The sequence below is a fragment of the Salvia miltiorrhiza genome, chromosome 5 (assembly GCF_028751815.1).
Source record: "Salvia miltiorrhiza cultivar Shanhuang (shh) chromosome 5, IMPLAD_Smil_shh, whole genome shotgun sequence".
In the NCBI taxonomy this organism is placed as follows: domain Eukaryota; kingdom Viridiplantae; phylum Streptophyta; class Magnoliopsida; order Lamiales; family Lamiaceae; genus Salvia; species Salvia miltiorrhiza.
Window position 1 is genome coordinate 19,160,666 of NC_080391.1, and position 19,351 is coordinate 19,180,016.

Below are 19,351 nucleotides of genomic sequence, written 5' to 3' on the forward strand. Positions count from 1 at the left end.
TAACCATTATACCTTCACGCCATTAGACAAATTAAAAAGACCAATGAATGATTAAGAATGAAAGTCTATATATGCTATAGATAATTTAAGTTGAGTGATCTCACATTGAAAAATATAGGATTATTTACAATATGTGTAGTACAATATAAATATTGAAGCTACATTAAGTTAAAATTATCCCACATTGAAAAATGTAGGATTCTCTACAATATGTAGTACACTATAAATAGGAAGCTACATTAAGTTGAAATTATCCCACATTGAAAAATGTAGGATTCTCTACAATGTGTAGTACACTATAAATAGTGAAGCTACATTAAGTTGAAATTATCCCACATTGAAAAATGTAGGATTCTCTACAAGATGTAGTACACTATAAATAGAGAACCTACATTTGATTAAAATTAAAATATTATTTAAGTTGAGTAATTTTAAAATTTTTCAAAAACAAAAAAAAAAAGAGGAAAAGTCCGAGAACCGCCGGTTTTCGGCCCGGCCCGGAACCGCCGGTTCAGGGTCCGAAAACCGGCCCTTCAAATTTCAGGCGGGCTGGTTCAGGTTCATGAATTTTTCGAACCTGAACCGCCGGTTCGGGCCCGGAACCGGCGGTTCCTGAACCGGTGGCAGCCCTAGACTAGCCGAGGCGTATAGAAAGGTGTGATTTAGTTACTAACTAGTAAAATTGGGGATGGAACTATTATTGCATTTCATGAATGTGATTGTTACGTCACAAAATTTTCTGTACACTCGAGTGGAAGAGGGCACTTAGGTTGTACTCGATTCGAATCTTAATCCGAATCTGATCTAATTAGATTATCTTGTCTGAATGTCAAATGTTAGTGTCATTTCGATATAGTGTTAATGTCATTTTTGAAATAGTGTTATTTATAAAATAAAATAGTGTTAGTGTCATTCAAATAAAAACGGATCAGGATAATCCAATTGAGTCAGGATCCGAGTCGAGTACAATTCAAGTACAGAGGACCACCTCTTGTTACATACTATAATTCTAATAAATAAATAAGAAAACGATTTGAATTTCTTTAAATTAATATTCGCATTTGTATCTAACGGAAATCATATCTCTTGTACTTGCAGTTGGAGATAACCAACGAACATCATCACTACAGTCTACATTAGAAAATAAATAAATGAAACAATGACTTCAAAAGTAGCGATTGAATATCATCACCCCATCTATATATATAATGCGATCTTATATCAATCGATCATTACGTAATTACTTAATGGGTGATTGAATGATTCTATTCATAGCCCTCATTGTACTCTTTATAACCCCCAATTTAAAATAATAATTAAATTAATTAAAAATTTATTATTTTATTCTATAATTTATAGCCTCCAAATTAAATTAAATTTATAATAAATTAACAATTTTATTTAAGAAACAAGATTATGCAGATAAATCTTACAAAGAACTTTATAGCCCCCAACTCAAATCCTACAAAATTTCTATAATCATATGCATACCGTGTCTATACAAATTCCATCAAATCCTATGTATTTTCTGTAATAATTATTCGATTAATTTGTATCATTTTGCCAATACCAGAAATCATCCTCAATTTCGCGAATGAGGTAGTTTTCTTCACATCCTCTGTATTTTCTGCTATCATTTTTTTTTTCTTCTGTATATCACGCCAACTCTGTCTTCTGTGCAACAAAATAGGCCTTTGAATTCAAAAAATATGGCCGATTATCTGCAGAAGTTTAATCTAAAAAATGATGTCATACAAAAAGCATTGGATAGTCTTGCATACTATGGGAAAATACCATGTGGTTCTTCGAAATTTAGTTGGGGGCTATACAATTGTTTGTAAGGTTTATATAAATTTGGGAGTTATAAAATATGGGTAAAATAGTAAATTTTTAATTATTAATATTATTATTTTAAATATATGGCTACAAAGAGTCAAATGGGGGCTATGAATAGAATCACCCTTACTTAATTGACCATTTTTTTTCTTGAGACCACTTAATTGACTATTATTACCTGGTCATCTATATAATATACTCTATCCGGCCACAAAGATTGAGTATTTATTATTATTTTCGTTCGTCCACAAATATTATGTGTTTTCCTTTTATAGAAATCTCCTTTATACTTTAAAACTTTCAACTTTTTTATTAAAACTCGCACCCTCCACTCCACCACACACTCTTTGTGGACTAAGGGAGTATAAAAGATGAGTTTAACGAAAAAAAAATTCCACCAAAATTTCTTCTCTTTACTTTTCTTTTTCTATTTTAATTCTTTTTTAAAAATCATCAATTTTGATTCATAAAAAAATAATCAATATGATGTTAAATTAAAGATAATAACAAGATCTTTAATTTGATGTAAAAATTATAAAAAAAATAAATTTGAAATAAATAATTATTATGATTTAAAGTCACAAAATAATTTTTTTTCTCTCTCATGTCTCGTATATCCTGTCTCTTTTCTATATGTCACGGTTCTCTTTTTTCTTTTCTATTTCATTCCTATATCTATATTTATTTTATTCTATTTTTTGTTAGGAATCATTTTTAATATTTTTTATTTATATTTTTTTTATTATAATAGTTCAATGCAACTAAAAACATTAAACTTATATTTGTTCATTTTAATACTCTTTAATTTAAAAATAAAATTTTAAAGGTGAAATTTATATTAATATAAATTTATAGATAAATATATATATATATATAGTATGTTTTTTTTATGAATTTTTATATTTTTATATGATTTAGATTTATATTTTTATAGTATTTATATATCTTCAAAATGAAATTTCAAATATGATTTAGATTTATTAAATTTTCATAGTATGTTTTTGTATGAATTTTTATATTTTTATATTAATATATTTGTTATTATTATGTCTTAATTAAATGTAAATTAGATTGACAACTGACAATTACATATCTATTAAGAAACCCATTGGAAAATCATTAATTGGAGAACCATTATTGATTATCTTTACAAATGAAGTAGCACGTCTATTTTAAATTTACTTACATTTTAATTTTGAAAATGAACGACACATATCTCATGTTCAACCCTTTATTTTTCGACTTTTCCATTGATTAAAAATATTTGCTTGTAAAATATGATAAATAAAAAATTTGATGCATATAAAAATAATTGTTGTCATGTTTATTCAAAATACATGGCACATATACACTAACGATTCACCGATAAAACTATTTTCATATTTTTTTTGTTAAAAATTGAAATCCAACTAAGATAATGCAACATCATCGTTCAATATTATAAAATAATTTAATAAATTAATCAATTTTATTTACGAACACATATCCTTTTTTTTTTCTTTGCAGAACCAATATTTTAAAATATAGTCCAAACTTCCATGATTGGAATTCTACCAAATATGGATTTCATCTTAATGTGTCACATATACCTTTTTTGTAAAATATAGTTTACATGCTATTGTGTGAAATCAGAGATTTACTCGGTACATATTGGTAGGTAGGGGTGTAAGTGAGTCGAGCCAGCTCGCGAGCTACTCGGGATCGGCTCGAAGATTACTCGAAATCGGCTCGATGTTAGTCGAGTCGAGCTCGAGCTCGAGCTACTCGAATAGGTACCGAGCCCGAGTTCGAGTTTCGTGATACTCGACTCGTTAGGCTCGCGAGCCTAATCGAGCCCAAGCAATTATTATATAATATATTATATATAGGCCCATAATTATATTTATTTCATATCCACAAAATGGCCCAAACCCAAGCCCATACAATTTGAATTTGAATTAGACAATGAACAAACCCTAAGTCTTTCTCCTAATCAGAACAGCAGCTGCCTCCTGCCTGCCGCCTCCTCTTCCCCCTCCCCCCAATCTCTCGACTCTCATCTCTCTCGGCAGATCGACGACCGGCGACCGGCGCAGCGGCGAGTCGTCCTTCCGGCGAGCCTAACAGCAGCAGCAGTGCAGCAAGGAGCGCTGCCTCCTCTTTCCCCTCCGGCCCTCCCCCAATCTCTCGACTCTCATCTCTCTCGGCTGATCGACGACCGGCGACCGGCGCAACGGTGAGTCGTCCTTCCAGCGAGCCTAACAGCAGTAGCAGTGCAGCACAGAGTCGCTGCGCCGCCGCCTTTGGCTCTCCTTTTCTAGGCCCGGCGGCCGGCGCGTTAGCAGCAACATCTACCACCACCGACTGCCCTTTTCCCAGCCCGGCGCGACTGCTCTCCTTTTCTTAGCCCGGCGCAACTGCTCTCCTTCCTCGGTGCAACTGGTAATCGAGCTTAATCGAGTCGAGCTCGAGCTCGCGAATATGGCATCGAGTCGAGCTCGAGCTCAAAAAAATCAAGCTCGGCCGAGTCGAGCTCGAGCTCGAGCTTTATGAAAACAACCGAGTTCGAGTCTGAGCAGAGCAATACTCGACTCGACTCGGCTCATTTACACCCCTATTGGTAGGGATGTCGATCGATTTGGATTGGTTTGGATTCAATTACGCGTACCTAAATTTTAATTTGCTAGTTAAAATGGTTCGGTTACTCAAATAATCGAATCGATTGAGTATCCGAATGCACATTTACAAAATTAAAACTCATGATAATTTGCTAGTTAGAGGATTTGAACCCTCGTATCAAGAGAATACACAAAGCAACTTATCCACTAAATTAAAGCTCATTCTTGTACTTTAAATATAACATAATTTTATTTTAGATAAAAACTGATTTTTTTAATTAATAATTTAAAAATAATATATATATATATATAATTAAATAATTTTCGGTTATTTGGTTAACCCGAATCGATTATCGGGTTAACCGATATCCGGATTTTTTTTAAAAGTGATAATCGAAACTGATCCAATAATTAAAATTTGGTTCGATTATTGGATACCCGAACCCAAGAATTTTGATTCGGTTAATGGATTATCCAAAACCCGATAACCAATTAGACAGCCCTAAACATTGGCATAGCCACAGGGGCAGTGAAGTTACTAATTGGACCCCCTCCAATTTTTTAAAAGAGTATAAGTGTTTTCGTAATTTTATAATAATATTATAAAAATAGGAAAATATAGTTTTAATTTTCATTATTATCGAGTTGAGCTATTTTACATTTTAATGAATATGCAAACTTTAGAGTTGAATCAATATTTTGATAAAGTCAACACAAAATTAATTTTAATATTTATGCATATATATCATGCTTAGATCAATCCTAAAGATTCATTTTCTGGACTTGATATTGAAAGCTACTCCGTCTTGCAAAATTTATCCATTTAAATTTTTTGAAATTATTTTGTATGAACTTGAAAGTCAGTTTGAGAATTTTATTGTTGATGTGAAAATGGATGAAAAGTTCCTACAACTATCAGGGATTGAAGATCTTTCTGAAAAGATGCTTATACAAGAATACATGATGTTTCTCATTGATGCATGTATTTGTTAATTAAGTTGTCATTGACTTTGCTAATTGTCGTTGATACAGTTGAAAGAGTTTTTTCAACAATAAAGATCAACCAAGAGTGTTCTTTGCAATTATATGGAAGACAATATTTTGAATGTTTATACTTAGTACCTTACATAAAAATGAATGTATTTATAAATGTTATTAATGAAGTACTATCATGCAGATGTTTTAGAATATGAAAAATATTGTGATTTATGGAACAATCATGTTTATTTAATTTTATTTTATTTTTGACTTGTTGGACTCGTTTGGTACGAGTAATTTTGATGTATAATATAATTATGACACTCTAATATCTTATTCGGTAAAAAGTAGTACGAAACACACAACTCTTTATAAATTAAAAACCCGATGAAATAATATAGATTTGTGTGATTTCCACACCACCTCTGAAGCAGTATACATAATTAATATCAATCTTAATTATAACATATATTAATTTATTATTGAATAAATTGCTCTAATATCAATGAAATGGACATTATTAAATAATTTAATTATAAAAACGTTTTAGGAATTAAAATTTTATATATCTTGATACATCATAACATATTATACTTCACAGATATTTTAATGCATTCTACCAAATATAATATTAATATGACATATTAAAAAAGAAATATATCATTCAAACATGTTGCACATATTCTCATACCACGTACCAAACGAGTTTGTTATGTAGTAATCTAAATAACATTATAATTGGATTAATAATGAATCAATGATTATTTATTTTTAAATTTAAATTTATTTTTATTTTTATTCAATTATTAATTTTATTAAAAATAAATTGGATCCCCTAAATCAAAAGACTGTCTCCGCGGCTACATATACACACTAAAAATAACGATTGGGAATTTTCAGAATGCGGAACAAAATGAATTTTATACACATGTTGTAGCAGCTGCAGTTATATATAATAACTCCTGTCATCTAATTGTTACAAAGAGAAGAAGCATAACTCTTGTTCTATATAGCTTGGTAAATAAATTGATTGCAGTCAATTATTGAAGTCTGAAGCAGCTACTTAAACAGAACCAGATCCACCGCAATAAATATTAGTTACATATTTACTCAAATTAAAAAGCAAAATCATTTTATCTAACCTCTATCTATACAGTTACTTATTACACGCACTTTATACTTTAATGAAAACAATAATGTCACATAGAGTTAATAATTAAATTCCGATGCTTTTTCAATCACTCAATAATTGGCAATTACTAATAAGCTTCAAAGTCCCTAACTGAGAGATGGCTCATAATTGGCACATTTTCTGAGCGGCGGAGTCCCAATGTAAGCGAAACTTCTCCGGCTGCCTGAGCCGCCACATTTCCGCCACCACCGCCACCGAACTCCGATCCCAACCCCATCTCAGGATTCTCCATGAAACATCGATACTCCGTCGGCATCATCATGTCGTCAGCGGCGGCGCCTCCCACCGGTGCCGCCGCCTGCTTCCCCGGCTCCGAAGGGTCCCTTTCTGCTGCATTGCTTTCTGAATTGGCTTCATGACTGCCTTCGTCATCTTTAGCTTCTTGGAATTCCTGTTGGTACATTTCTTCCACCATGGGCTTCCACAGTCGAACCCTAGCATTTATAAACCAATTTGATACCTGAGAGAGGAGAGAGACAGACAGAAGACACAATTAATTTTCTGCAACACTGAACTTAGTTTGTTCGAAATTTAATGCACAAAAACAAACAAGCTCATGCAAATGATCACTAGAGAAAAAACTGACACTCTTTTTTTATTTTTTCCTAAGTGGGGTTTGACTTCGTTTCACAGCCTGAGAATACAGTAAAAAAACGTACAAACATAATGAAACAAAACAGCATACTGTTTGGCAATGTTGATCCTTTAACCTTTCTTTAAGGCTTTATATATCGAGTCTAATCAGCGCTGCTAACATGTTGATCACAAAGAATATAAAATTATTTTGGAGTTGGAAAACTTAACTTTTTGAAAGCTTAAAAAAGTATTACTATAATTTAATTATATTTAATAAAATAAGTTTTTAAATAACTTATTAGTTATGTCAAACTCTCTTTTATGATTATGTCGAATTTAATATAAGAATTAATTGTAAGACAAACTATTAAATTGTAACACTTGCACGACAAGAATTTCGTCTATAGACAACATGCACTCGTTGTTATCTATGTAGAAAATATCCGTTGTTGATACCAGTATTATCTATTTTCGGATGCTCATAGTCATAGATAATAGGTATTGCCTATTAAGTCTATTCTCTATTTTAACATAGACAGCAAGGATTAAATATTTTGTATGCCGATGGCTGCTATCCTTATATATGAATTAATTTGTATCTTCAACCCATAGATGCTCTAGTACGCAAATGAATCATATCTGAATTATATGTGTAGGAAAGAACTATCAAATATACTTTTTTACCATCTATAATAATAATAATAATAATAATAATAATAATAATAATAATAATAATAATAATAATAATAATAATAATAATAATAATAATAATAATAATAATAATAATAATAATAATAATAATAATAATAATAATAATAATAAGTTGTAAGTTGTGGAAACATTATTTATAGAAATCAAAAACTATTTTTTTTGGAATTATTCTGAATTATAATCATTAATTAGATTATAATATTTCTTGTAGTTCAGACAGCAAAAGAAACTTGGAATCACTTAACGGTTTGTAGGAATGACACATGAGAATGAAATTGCAATTCCCATGTTTGGAAATATTAATCATTTTCAATGGAATGCTAATTTCCATGAGCATAAAATAAAATTAGTCATTCATCCGCTATTTCTAATCATCTTCTAGGAGTGACTTTTCATTTTTAACAAAAATACCATTATGTATTTATTATTATTATAATAAATAAATAAATAAAAATCATAATTCCCAAATAATTTTATGAGAAGACAATTTAATCCAATATTAAGAAAATTAAAAAGTATAAAGTTACAAAAAAATTATTCTCCTTTTCAAGAAAACTTAAATAAAAAATATTTTAAAATTTTAAAAAATTCATATAAAAAAATCGAAAAAATTATCCCATATGAAAAACCTTGAGATTTGTTTTTTGACGAAAAACATTCACCAAAAATTTGGTAACAAAGCGTATAAAATATGTATGAATCATTAAAAATCCATAAGTTTTATTTAAGCTAACTAACTTATATAGGATTCATAAAATTTAATAATAATTCAAAAAAATACAGTTCATATTATGTAAAAACTTTACAAAAATGTACAAAGTATTGGAAGGATATTTGAATTTCTCAAAATAATAATAATAATAATAATAATAATAATAATAATAATAATAATAATAATAATAATAATAATAATAATAATAATAATAATAATAATAATAATAAATAATAATAAATGGTCTTTTACCCATTCCCAAAGACTAAAAAAAAGAAAATTCACTATAAAAACTACCTATTTTGAGTTTGAAATGACAAAATTGCTCTTACTTGAATCACAATTTTTGCACAAATAGTGAAATTTGTTCGACATGCTTGACCACTGTAAGTCGAGCATGTCATACATTAGTGATAAATGCACTAATGCTCAACATGCTCGACTACTGGGAGTCGAGCATTAGTGTATTTGTGGTAAATACATTTATGTTTGACATGTTCGACCTCTTCGAGTTGAACATTAGTGGTAAATACATCAATACTCGACATGCTTGACCAATTCAAATTGAATAATCGAGCATTAGTGGTCAAGCATTCTTAAAAAAAAACACTAATGCTCGACATACTCGACCATAGCGAGTCGAGCATTATTGCAAAATGAACTAATTAATGCTCAACATAAGGGTTAAAAGTGAATATTTTTAGATTTTGTCTTTCAAAATAAGTAATAATAATAATACATCTCATCAAACCGTATTTGATTATATGAGATTAAATTTAACAATTCTACATCAAATTAAAAACTATGAATTAATTAAGAAATTAATTATTCATACTTATGTTCATTTCATCTAATTTCATTCCTATATACGAGTCAACTATGTTTTTAATAAATTAACCTATGTTCGCCTAAAAAAAATTAACCTATGTTTTAATTACTTTCATATTTATAATTCTCAATTACTTTTCTTTAGCTTGGATGACTGATTTTAATTAAGATAAAGTAGCCATATATATAATGCCAATATGGTTTGTCTATGTGTATATTTCAAGGTTTTAGGTTTTTCCTAGCTATTTTATTGGGCACTCAGTTTTGTTTTGAGCTTGTAATGTGTATTTCAGGGTTTTAGGATTTTTCTTCTTTTTTCTTTTACTTTGTATTTCACCATTATTTATATACCAAAACTGGGCTCATACATATCAGCAGTACAAAATCATTTTTTATTTTTTTATACAAATTACATAAATAAATAAAAAAATTTAAAGACCACGACGGAAGACTCGAGCCCAGAAACTCAGGTCTTGGACGTTATCCTTCTACACCTAGACCAACACATGTACACTACAAAACCATTTTTTCTTAGCTGGATAGTGTACAGTGTACCTATACTTAAACAAAAATTAAAGACATTACACAAAAATTGTGCACCAATACCAGACTATGCAAACAGATACTTTCTACATTTCTTTCTTTTGTTTATTTTACCATATATAGAATTTTTTTTACATGCCAGCTTTAACAAGATCAATGTTATATTTCTTTGTCTTAAGGCACTAGAAGAACCCCTTAAAAGTTGTTAAGATTATCGTCTATATCTCTCAAAGAAAAATATTACTCCAAAAACCATTATGATCTCATACCAGTACGGATTATTTATGACTAGTTACCAAATTTAAACAAAATTGCAATTTAATTATATCTTGCTATTTTTAATTCAATGTCATACTATGCACAACCTTTTTTTAATTTTTGCACTTCCAGTAAATTTTGTATGAATTGTTAGATCTTCCAAATTTGTTAGATCACAATTCACGCAAAACGAAGTTAAACATGAGATATCCCTTTCAGCATCGATTTTGATAAACGGAAGATATAATGAGTACCTGATTTTTCGATAAACCTGTCTGTCGAGACAGCAAATGTTTGTCTGCTTCACTTGGATACCTGAGACAATATTAAACTATCTTAGCTTTCTCTTTTTATAAATCTAACAAATTTAATTAATCACCACAACAAAAACAAATCATCACGTGTCCCACAACATCAACTCTTTACACGAGATTCTCGTCACAAATTAATATACATCAACTTTATAACTAAAGCAATTAATATTCATAATATATAGTATAAAGAATCAAATATGAAAATTAATAGCCGCTTTAAGATGATATTATAAGAAAACTAATCACTAACAAAAAAAAATAACCACTCTCACTATTTTTCTCCAGAATTCACAACTAACATTGTTTTAGCTGTAAACTCCCCCCCAAATCGGGCAATTTTATGCTGAATTAGAGATTTTATTAGAGAAAAAAAAAAAGAGAGGAGAAACAAAAAACGAACAAAAACCCCAAAAAGCACAAAACGGAAATTAGGAGTTGGACCTCGTTAAAATCTCTTTCCACAAGCCGAAAAGAGGAAAAAGAGTACCCCAAACAAACACATAAAAAATCGGGCAATTTATGACTAACATATGTTTAGTCATGGTGTAACAAATTTTGGGGGGATTTATAACTAAACAATTGTGAATATGCAACTTATGTGTCTAGACGTTTGTCTGTTGATCTTAATTTGCGTACAATTTACAATTAATATATTATTTTATTGTAAATTTAACATATATATTTTATCTACAAATCATGACTAAAGTATTTATTAGCCGTGATTTCACTCTATTCTGTCTACAATTTATGATAAAAAATTTAAGAGTAAAAATAACATTTTAAGCCAAAAAATGACGAATCTTTTATTTTTGATATATTAACTGTATATAATTAAGTCCGAAGTTGAGTTATGAATTTAATATTTTGACATGATGAAAAGATTTGAGAAATCCATTAATAAAGTGGAAAGGCAGTTCCGTTAATTGTGGTGACGTGGCACACAGCAAAGAAATGAATCAAGATTGCAGTTTACATACATAAATGTGCGTGAGTGTGAGATAGGGGAGAGACATACGGATGGAGGAAATGCTCGAAGAGCCAGGCCCTCAAAATGGTGACAGAGCGCTCAGGAAGTCCTCGCTGGGGGCGCCATGACTCGGGGTCCATCATCCCCATATGCTGAAGGGCTTTATGCTGCCGATACTTCTGCTCCACCACCTTGAGCCGCGGCGTCTCCCCCTTGGTGATCCCGCCCCCTTGCACATCCTTCTCCCCCAGCGCCTCGCAGCACGCCCTCACCTCACGCGCCACCGCCTCCTTCATGCTCCGGAAGTGCTGCGACATCGCCCGCCGCGCCAGCCCCGTGTACGGCGCCGCCGCCCCTTGCCCCATTACGCCGTCGAATGAGTTCACCACCGCCTGCATCTGCTCGCAGTATCTCATGTACCGACCTTCCACCTAAATTAATTGTCTATGTGTCAACCTTTTTCCGGCACAAGGAATGTCTAAATAAAGTGGCTTTATTATGGCATTCATTGCATTGCATGTCATCAGGAGAAAAAACAAATCGGATTCAGTGTAAAATTATTCATACGTGATGATGATTGCAATTTGTTAAAAGCTTCAAAAAAACGTACACCTCTGCATAATCACTTCCATTTGTTTTCTGAATGTTTTTTTACTGCTTTTAAGAAAAAGTCTCAACTCATTAAACCAAACAGTAACAGTACTACAATTGCAAGCAACACCAGACGTCTTCTGCCAATAATTCAGCACTAGGTATTATTGTATTATAAAACGCTACAAATTCAAGATTAAGAAATAGGAAAAAAGGTGAACTGGTCCCAATTTGGAAGATAGATTAAAATAATTCTGCAAAGAAAACTTTTCGTACGTGATTAATTATTTTATAATCCCCCCTAAAACAAAAAAGTATTTTATAATCTGAGAAAAAGCGGCAGCCCTCGTATTAAATTCCGAGAGCTACAACCTGTAATGGAGGCATGTCGTTCTTCATTAGACATGTACCCCCAACTGCACTCCACCGATCTCCACACTTTGTATATAAAATAAATGAATTAATTAAAATTATAGTATCAATTATTTAGTATGAAATTATTGAAATCAATGAAATTGCCAAGTTTCCATCATTGATTGCTAGCTGTAAGGAAGGAAATATAATAGTTGGTGCAGTGAGAGAGAGAGAGAGAGAGACCTCATCGAGCATGGAGAGAAGCTTAATTTTTCTTCTCTGGTACTCAGTTCTTTCAGAAGGAGATAAGGCGAGGTGGTGGTCCTTTGAAGAAGACAGACCCCCACCCCCACCCCCATCCGATGCGGAATTAGGGTTTCTCTCTTGTTTGTGATTATGATTCCCTCTTCCCACACAGCAGAATTCGAGCAGCAATTCCTGCGCAGCCTTCAAATACCGAGAATTCCTCACCAAGCTGCTGCTCCTTGCGGATTCCACATACCCAATATGAATCTGATCCGACACTAATCTCGGTGACCCAAACAGCATCGGATTTGTCCCAACATCTTCCAATACATACGAATTGCTAGAGCTGCCTATTCCTTGACCATGGAAGTACAAATCCCCATTATTTCCCATGTTCATTTTCTCGAATTTGCTGCCTTCCAAATTCCGCAAAGATGAGAGCGACAAGGAGAGGCCTTGCCCCTCCAACACCCCCCCGCCCCTCGCCGCCACCTCCTCGCTCCGACCACCGCCGCCGTTGCTCGGGATCCAGCTCATCTGAGACGGCGGCTGCATGTTGGAAGCCGGAATTAAGTGAAACCCTTGGAGATTACTGGAAGCTGGAAGCTGCACCGAAATTGATCGACAAATCAAGAATGTTGCAGCGGTGCATGATATTTCTTTCTATGGTTAATTACATGAAATATATACTGCAATTCTCACCTCATTAACTGCTAGAGATGACAGCTGCTGTTTCTGAGTCGGCTGGATCTGATCGTCGCCGCACGGTTTTCGCCAGGGCCGGTTTATAATCTCCGTCAGCATCCCTCCGGCGTCGAAGGCCGGCGGCGGAGGCGGCGGCGGCGCCTCAAAGCCGCCGGCCTGGTCTCTTATCATCCACTCGTTGGCATTTGGGAAGTGGTAGATGCCTTGGTGGAAGCTTTGGGACATGAATTTGTACGAGAAACCAAATCCTTGTGCTTGAATTTTGATTGATGCCTTTTAGGTTTGTTTCCAACAACCCCCTATTTCTTAATCTTGTTCTAACAACAAAACAAGAGAAAACAATCAAGAATTACTTAATCTTCTTCTTCCTTGTTTCACTCAAAATTAAGTACCTTGGGACATGATTGAATCGAAGCGTGTGGAAACATCCCTTTCCGGCGAAATTGATCTTGATCTTGGTGCTGAAAATGGAATCTTAGCAAGGGACAGTGTTATGGATGAGACAAGGTAGAGAGAGAGAGAGGATAATGAAAGGAGGGAGAGGAGAAAGGAAAAGGGTCGCCGTCTTCATCCTCACACTACTCTTCTACCTCGCTTCGCTTTCACCAAACTTTCTATATATTTAATATCCCTACAAAACTTATCATTTGTACTCTTTCCTTCTTTTTTTTTTCTTTTTTCCTTTTCTGAAATTTTTTTATTAACAGAAAGTTGAGGTAGTGAAAGTTAAGCATAGCACATGTATAATAATTAATTAAGATAGGAAAAAAATTAAATATTTTTATAATATGCTTGCTAGTAATTATGTGTTTTGGGGCTGTACCAAACGTAGTATTTTTGCAGCAAGTAGTGCACAATTTGCTGCTTTAGCCGGTGACCTTAGTGGCTTCGAAAGGTTTAATGTTCTCAAAATATATTTGACGCTGTTCTACATATAGTATAGGGTATAGTAGGATTATTGTCCTTTTGGCTTTTGTTCATCTTTTTTTTTTTTAGAATTGTTGTTTCATATCATATATGGTTGGAAATTGATGACGCCGCCACTAGGTTAGTATATATATTTTGATAGAATTATTTCCGTACCTGAAAAATGGAATTATTTGTAATATTGGGTATATTATATAGTACAAATAGCAATTTGCAACATTAAGCATAATGCATGGATGTACCATAATGAATTAATGATAAACATGTGCACTAAGCTAGTTCAGTTAAGGGAGAAGAGCAAACCGAAATCATAATCTCAAAAAAAAAAAAAAAAACCAAATCATGACAAAAAAATTGCACTCAATGTTATTGTAAGACGCATAAAGGTATTTTCCGTTTGATTAAACCTAATTTTGCAACTTAAAATTTTCAGGAACCTATAGGTTTTCATTATTCCTTTATAAAAGGATTAATTGTGAATTGAAGCATACTAATACTCTTTGAAATGTTACAATAATGTCATTATCTTTCAATTTAAAACAAAACTAATACTCTCATTTTTTTTTTTGTCGTTGGAGATTTGACACGACATGCCTCACCAGAGCCACCGTTGCCAAATTAGAATGTTGTTGCACAGTCTCGGTGTATTCGATTCGATTAGTATTACGGTTGACACATGTCAATTTTTTGTTACTGAAAAAAATCTGAAAATGTTATAACAAATTAAAAGGCGATGACATTATTACAACATTTTGAAAGCAATGTTAAAATTGAAGAATAGATTAAAGTTGTTTATCTATATAAATTACCAACCATTCTTTTATAAAAGAAGTGAAGCGGCGTTTTACCAATTGAGTTGCACTCATCTTTCAACTCTTCAGACCAATTGAGTTGCACTCATCTTTCAACTCTTCAGAAAATATTAAGAGTACAATATATACACATCTAAAAATTCAAAATGTTCTATAATTTTATCACTTATAATTCTTCTAAACCGTGTATAGCTACTGACAACATTAAGAGCACAATCTTTTACCCAAAATCCATAAGAGTATAACTTTGTCCTTTACGGCAATAAGGACAGACTGACAATTGTTTCATAGATAAAAAATAGACATTATGTGGAATGTGAAATTTGTCACAATGAACAAATGGATGAATGAAGCTTCTTCCATTACCACAAAAGGGTGGAGACATAGATATATGCATTGAAGCAATAAGAATTAATATCCAATTCTTTATGTGAAGAAATTATTATTCCTTTCACAAATTAGTGAAACCATGTGCTGCAATTTTGCTACCTCAGAGTTTCCTCTGTGCTAACATGCAATTCGTAGACAGAGAGGAAAAATATTGTCTTTTTTATGATTACAAGTTCAATATGGCACAGTACAATGTATAGCAAACATGAGTGGTGATTACATATGGTACCTTTCAAGCAACAACATGGTTGAACCTTTAAGACGTTGATTGGTCCTTGTGAAAACATTGCTCTAAAACATTTTTTTTTTGAGTTTATGATAACCCACTACAGTTATTTTCGATGCTCGTTGAATAAAGTGCATACGATACTAAACACGTAAATTATATTTGAAAAATCAAGTGTGACAGACTCAAATCTATAACGAACGACATCAGTGAAATTCAAACCTAAGACCTTAATTTGATAGATCATTCTAAAGAGACATTGCTTTAAAACATTTGTTTCAAGAGTTTATTGGTTGAGGTTGGAGACAACATTATTTCTACCCAGGAGATTGCAACTTTCAAATTAATTATTGGAAAGTAGAGTGAATATAGCATCTTGTCCCTAGGTCTACAGTATTAGAGCTGCTATTAATTAAAGATTTTTGTTTGTTTTATGTTTTTTTTTTTAAGTTATTGGTCGGATACTTTTGAGGAAGATGGTTTTTGATTAATTAATTTCGTCTTTGATTAATTCTATAGGCAAACTTGAAATCCAGCTAGGATGAGAAGCAACTAATTAATGTATATTGAGTATAAAACTTTAAATTGTGGATGTGCGCATGACTAAAAAGAGAAAAAAAAGTAAAAAAAAAAAAATAGACCGTAACTAACAAATACATGCTTTTCCAAATATGCATGTACGTAAATTAAGGGGTGTCAATTCAGCACACTTCATTTTGAGATCAATTCTATCAGGCTTGGGTCCTACAGTTCGCGCCAATCACACAGATCTTTTCTGGTTCGAAATTTTCAGCCATAATTAAATTTTGATTTTTGGGCTACTTCATTAGAATATGAAGTTTTTTTAAAAAGTACGTATAAATTTTCTTGATAACCTCACTCTTACTCTGGTAATAAACAATGAATCTTGTTTTCTCAATAAAGATATTTATTGCATTAAAAATCATGATTCATGAGTATCTTGAAACATATCAACTTATATAATACTCCCTCATTCCGTCTTATTAAAAGTGCAATAAAGTAACCCACCACTTTTAGTAAAAGATAATAATTTAGTAAGCATTTTTTTCTAAATAATTATATTTTCTTTTTAGTTTTCATGTTAAAAGAATACTATATAGTATCCATTAAGCGTTGGGGGTATAAGTGAATATTGATGGGTATAACTGCTCGAAAAAATCAAGACACAATCCAAAAATAAATGAAACAATTTTTTTGGATAAAAAAAGAAAAAAAAAATTGAAACAAAATTTTATTATCAAATTCAGTAGCAAAAATAATGTTTGAAAATTAAGTAACGAGAATTTTTTGGTCCATTAGGTCAAACCACTTAGTTTTCTGGTTAGCTCTATTTTCGATTCAGTCTTGTATTCAGACCAACTCGTTAATTTCGAGTTAAATTAACATCTTCATGTACGTATAAAGATGAAAAGTAAAAAAAAAAAAAAAAAAAAAAGTGATTGATATGTATGCCTCACATTATTTATGAGAATTGCTGATGTGTAGTCCATATTAGTCGTTTTCTTCTTTCACTTATTATTTTCTTATACCTTAGAAATTGTGACCAGGATCATCAAATTTATAAATTATATTAAAATCAAAGCCTCATTTCTTTTATCCTTTTAACTTTACTGTGATGAATAAATTTAATAATGAAAATTTTGATTTATATGTAATATGTAAATTTGATTTTTATGTAATTTGTAAATTTGACGATTATGATTGTAATTTTTAGAGAATTAACAAAATGTTATAAAATGAAAAAAAATATATATACATATATATAAATGTAGACTACGAACACATCAACCGTGCTTAAACAATATGCATTTGTCCTCAAAGGGACACCAAGCGGTGTGAACTCTTGTCTAAGAACAGTGAGGTCCAGGGCTCAACCGCTCACCCGCCCCTAAAGTAAAAAAAACAACAACATGCATTTAAAGGCATATATTCACGGAATAACGTTAATATCAATTTTGAAAGAGCCCCAACCTTTTTCATATAAGATATGAGCAAATTGAAAAACCAAATGCAAGAAAGTTTTAAAGTACTTGGAACAAAGTTTTGTATGATGGTAGTGAATTAGCAAAAAAAGTGTTGGGATGAAATCAATTATTTTATGGGATGGAGTACGTGCTCCCTTTTTCCTTAATAATATTGTAATGAGTAATTAACAAGTAAGAAAATCCAATATTACGATCAAATTAGGTGAAGTTGTGTTTACACTAAAAATGAGAGCATGATATACCAAAAAAATAATACGTGTGACAAGTTGTGAAGCAACATGATAGATAGTAATAAGACGATGAAGATAGAAATGGAAGGGGACCACGAGAAATGTGTCGTTGAGAAGGAAAATGTGTGTTAATCGATACTTGTTTGCAACCATGAAAAGATGGGAATAGTCTTTGGTAGCTCTTAAATAAATATGAATCCCAGTGGGGGACTACCAAAACTAAGAGCAGCTGTTTGTGTGCCTACAGATGTTGACAACCACCAATATCTCCTCATCCTAATCATAATATACGTTTCTTTCAGGCAACTTGAATCAATTAAATATATATGTCATATACATACATCTCACAAAAATTGCATTTTAATTTTGCCTACCTACCTCCGTTCGATATATGGGTTCCTCTGTCCCTATATAATTATATACTCCTACTATTATAAAAATAAAAAATATTATCATTTAATGAAACCACACTCATATGTGTGACCTAATGGTAAAAATAGGACCGTAACTTTCAGGATTTTTAAAAAAAGGACTATAAGTTACGGATTTTGAAAATAAGGACTATAATTTTTTTTTTAACATTTACACTCCTGTTTCGGGCCCAAAATTAATTGTTCGGGCTTTTGATGCCACTTAGAGCCCGTTGCTGACGTGGACTGCCCTGTCAACTTTTTTGCAAAAAAAATTTTGTTTCTTTTTTGTATTCTCGTTTTAACAATTAACAATTATATATTTTTTTAGGAAAATTAACAATTATATTTGTTTTATCTTAATTAATTTAATATCCTAAAAGAAAGCTACATACGTTCATTCTAATGTTAAAAGACATGTATTATTTCTTTTTTACATTTAATTAGATGAATAAATTATAAAAAAATATGCCATCAATTTTTGACTCAATAAGAAAGTACGTCAAATTCACTATTAGGCTTCGCATGACAGCAAAATGGATTATAGTGTGCTATTCAAATAAGGCTTATAGTAGCATGATACAAAAAATGGCCAAAAGTGCCATTCAAATAAGGCTTCGCAGAACCATGGCAGCAAAATGGCTTATGGTGCCATTTCAAAAATGCCAAAATATTTCAGGTTTTCTTCACAAAAAAAATGTCTTTAAATATCTTTAGATATCTTCACAAAAAAGAAACAAAATTTTTTTTTACAAAAAAGTTGACATGGCAGTTCATGTCAGCAACGGGCTCTACGTGACATCAAAAGTCCGAATAATTAATTTTGGGCCCGAAACAGAAGTGTAAATGTAAAAAAAATAAATTATAGTCCTTATTTTCAAAATCCATAACTTATAGTCCTTTTTCTAAAAATCCTGAAAGTTACGGTCCTATTTTTACCAT

At 31.8% G+C, this 19,351-nt stretch overlaps 1 protein-coding gene across 2 annotated transcripts; it reads right to left on the reverse strand.

Annotated features, from left to right (window-relative positions):
* Nucleotides 1-6,454: 6,454 nt before the first annotated feature.
* LOC130986551 (BEL1-like homeodomain protein 4) lies at nt 6,455-14,185 on the reverse strand. Of its 2 annotated transcripts, XM_057909992.1 has the most exons (6): nt 13,801-14,125; nt 13,406-13,725; nt 12,701-13,309; nt 11,561-11,943; nt 10,486-10,546; nt 6,455-7,063 (listed from the first exon to the last, which is right to left on the reverse strand). In XM_057909992.1, the coding sequence occupies exons 2-6, from the start codon at nt 13,631-13,633 to the stop codon at nt 6,671-6,673; spliced, it is 1,674 nt and encodes a 557-aa protein (XP_057765975.1). In that variant the 5' UTR covers nt 13,634-13,725; nt 13,801-14,125; the 3' UTR covers nt 6,455-6,670. The 2 variants fall into 2 exon arrangements, with proteins under 2 accessions (XP_057765975.1, XP_057765974.1); XM_057909991.1 differs by having other exon boundaries at nt 13,406-14,185.
* Nucleotides 14,186-19,351: the final 5,166 nt, after the last annotated feature.

What these genes read in the sequence shown, in the direction of transcription:
- LOC130986551 (XM_057909991.1), bottom strand. Translation starts at nt 13,633, where the DNA reads ATGTCCCAAAGCTTCCACCAAGGCATCTACCACTTCCCAAATGCCAAC. An exon ending in TTCGAGCATTTCCTCCATCC is followed by an intron (nt 10,547 to 11,560) that starts GTATGTCTCTCC and finishes ATATTGTCTCAG; the next exon opens with GTATCCAAGTGAAGCAGACA. An exon ending in CAGGTTTATCGAAAAATCAG is followed by an intron (nt 7,064 to 10,485) that starts GTACTCATTATA and finishes CTCCTCTCTCAG; the next exon opens with GTATCAAATTGGTTTATAAA.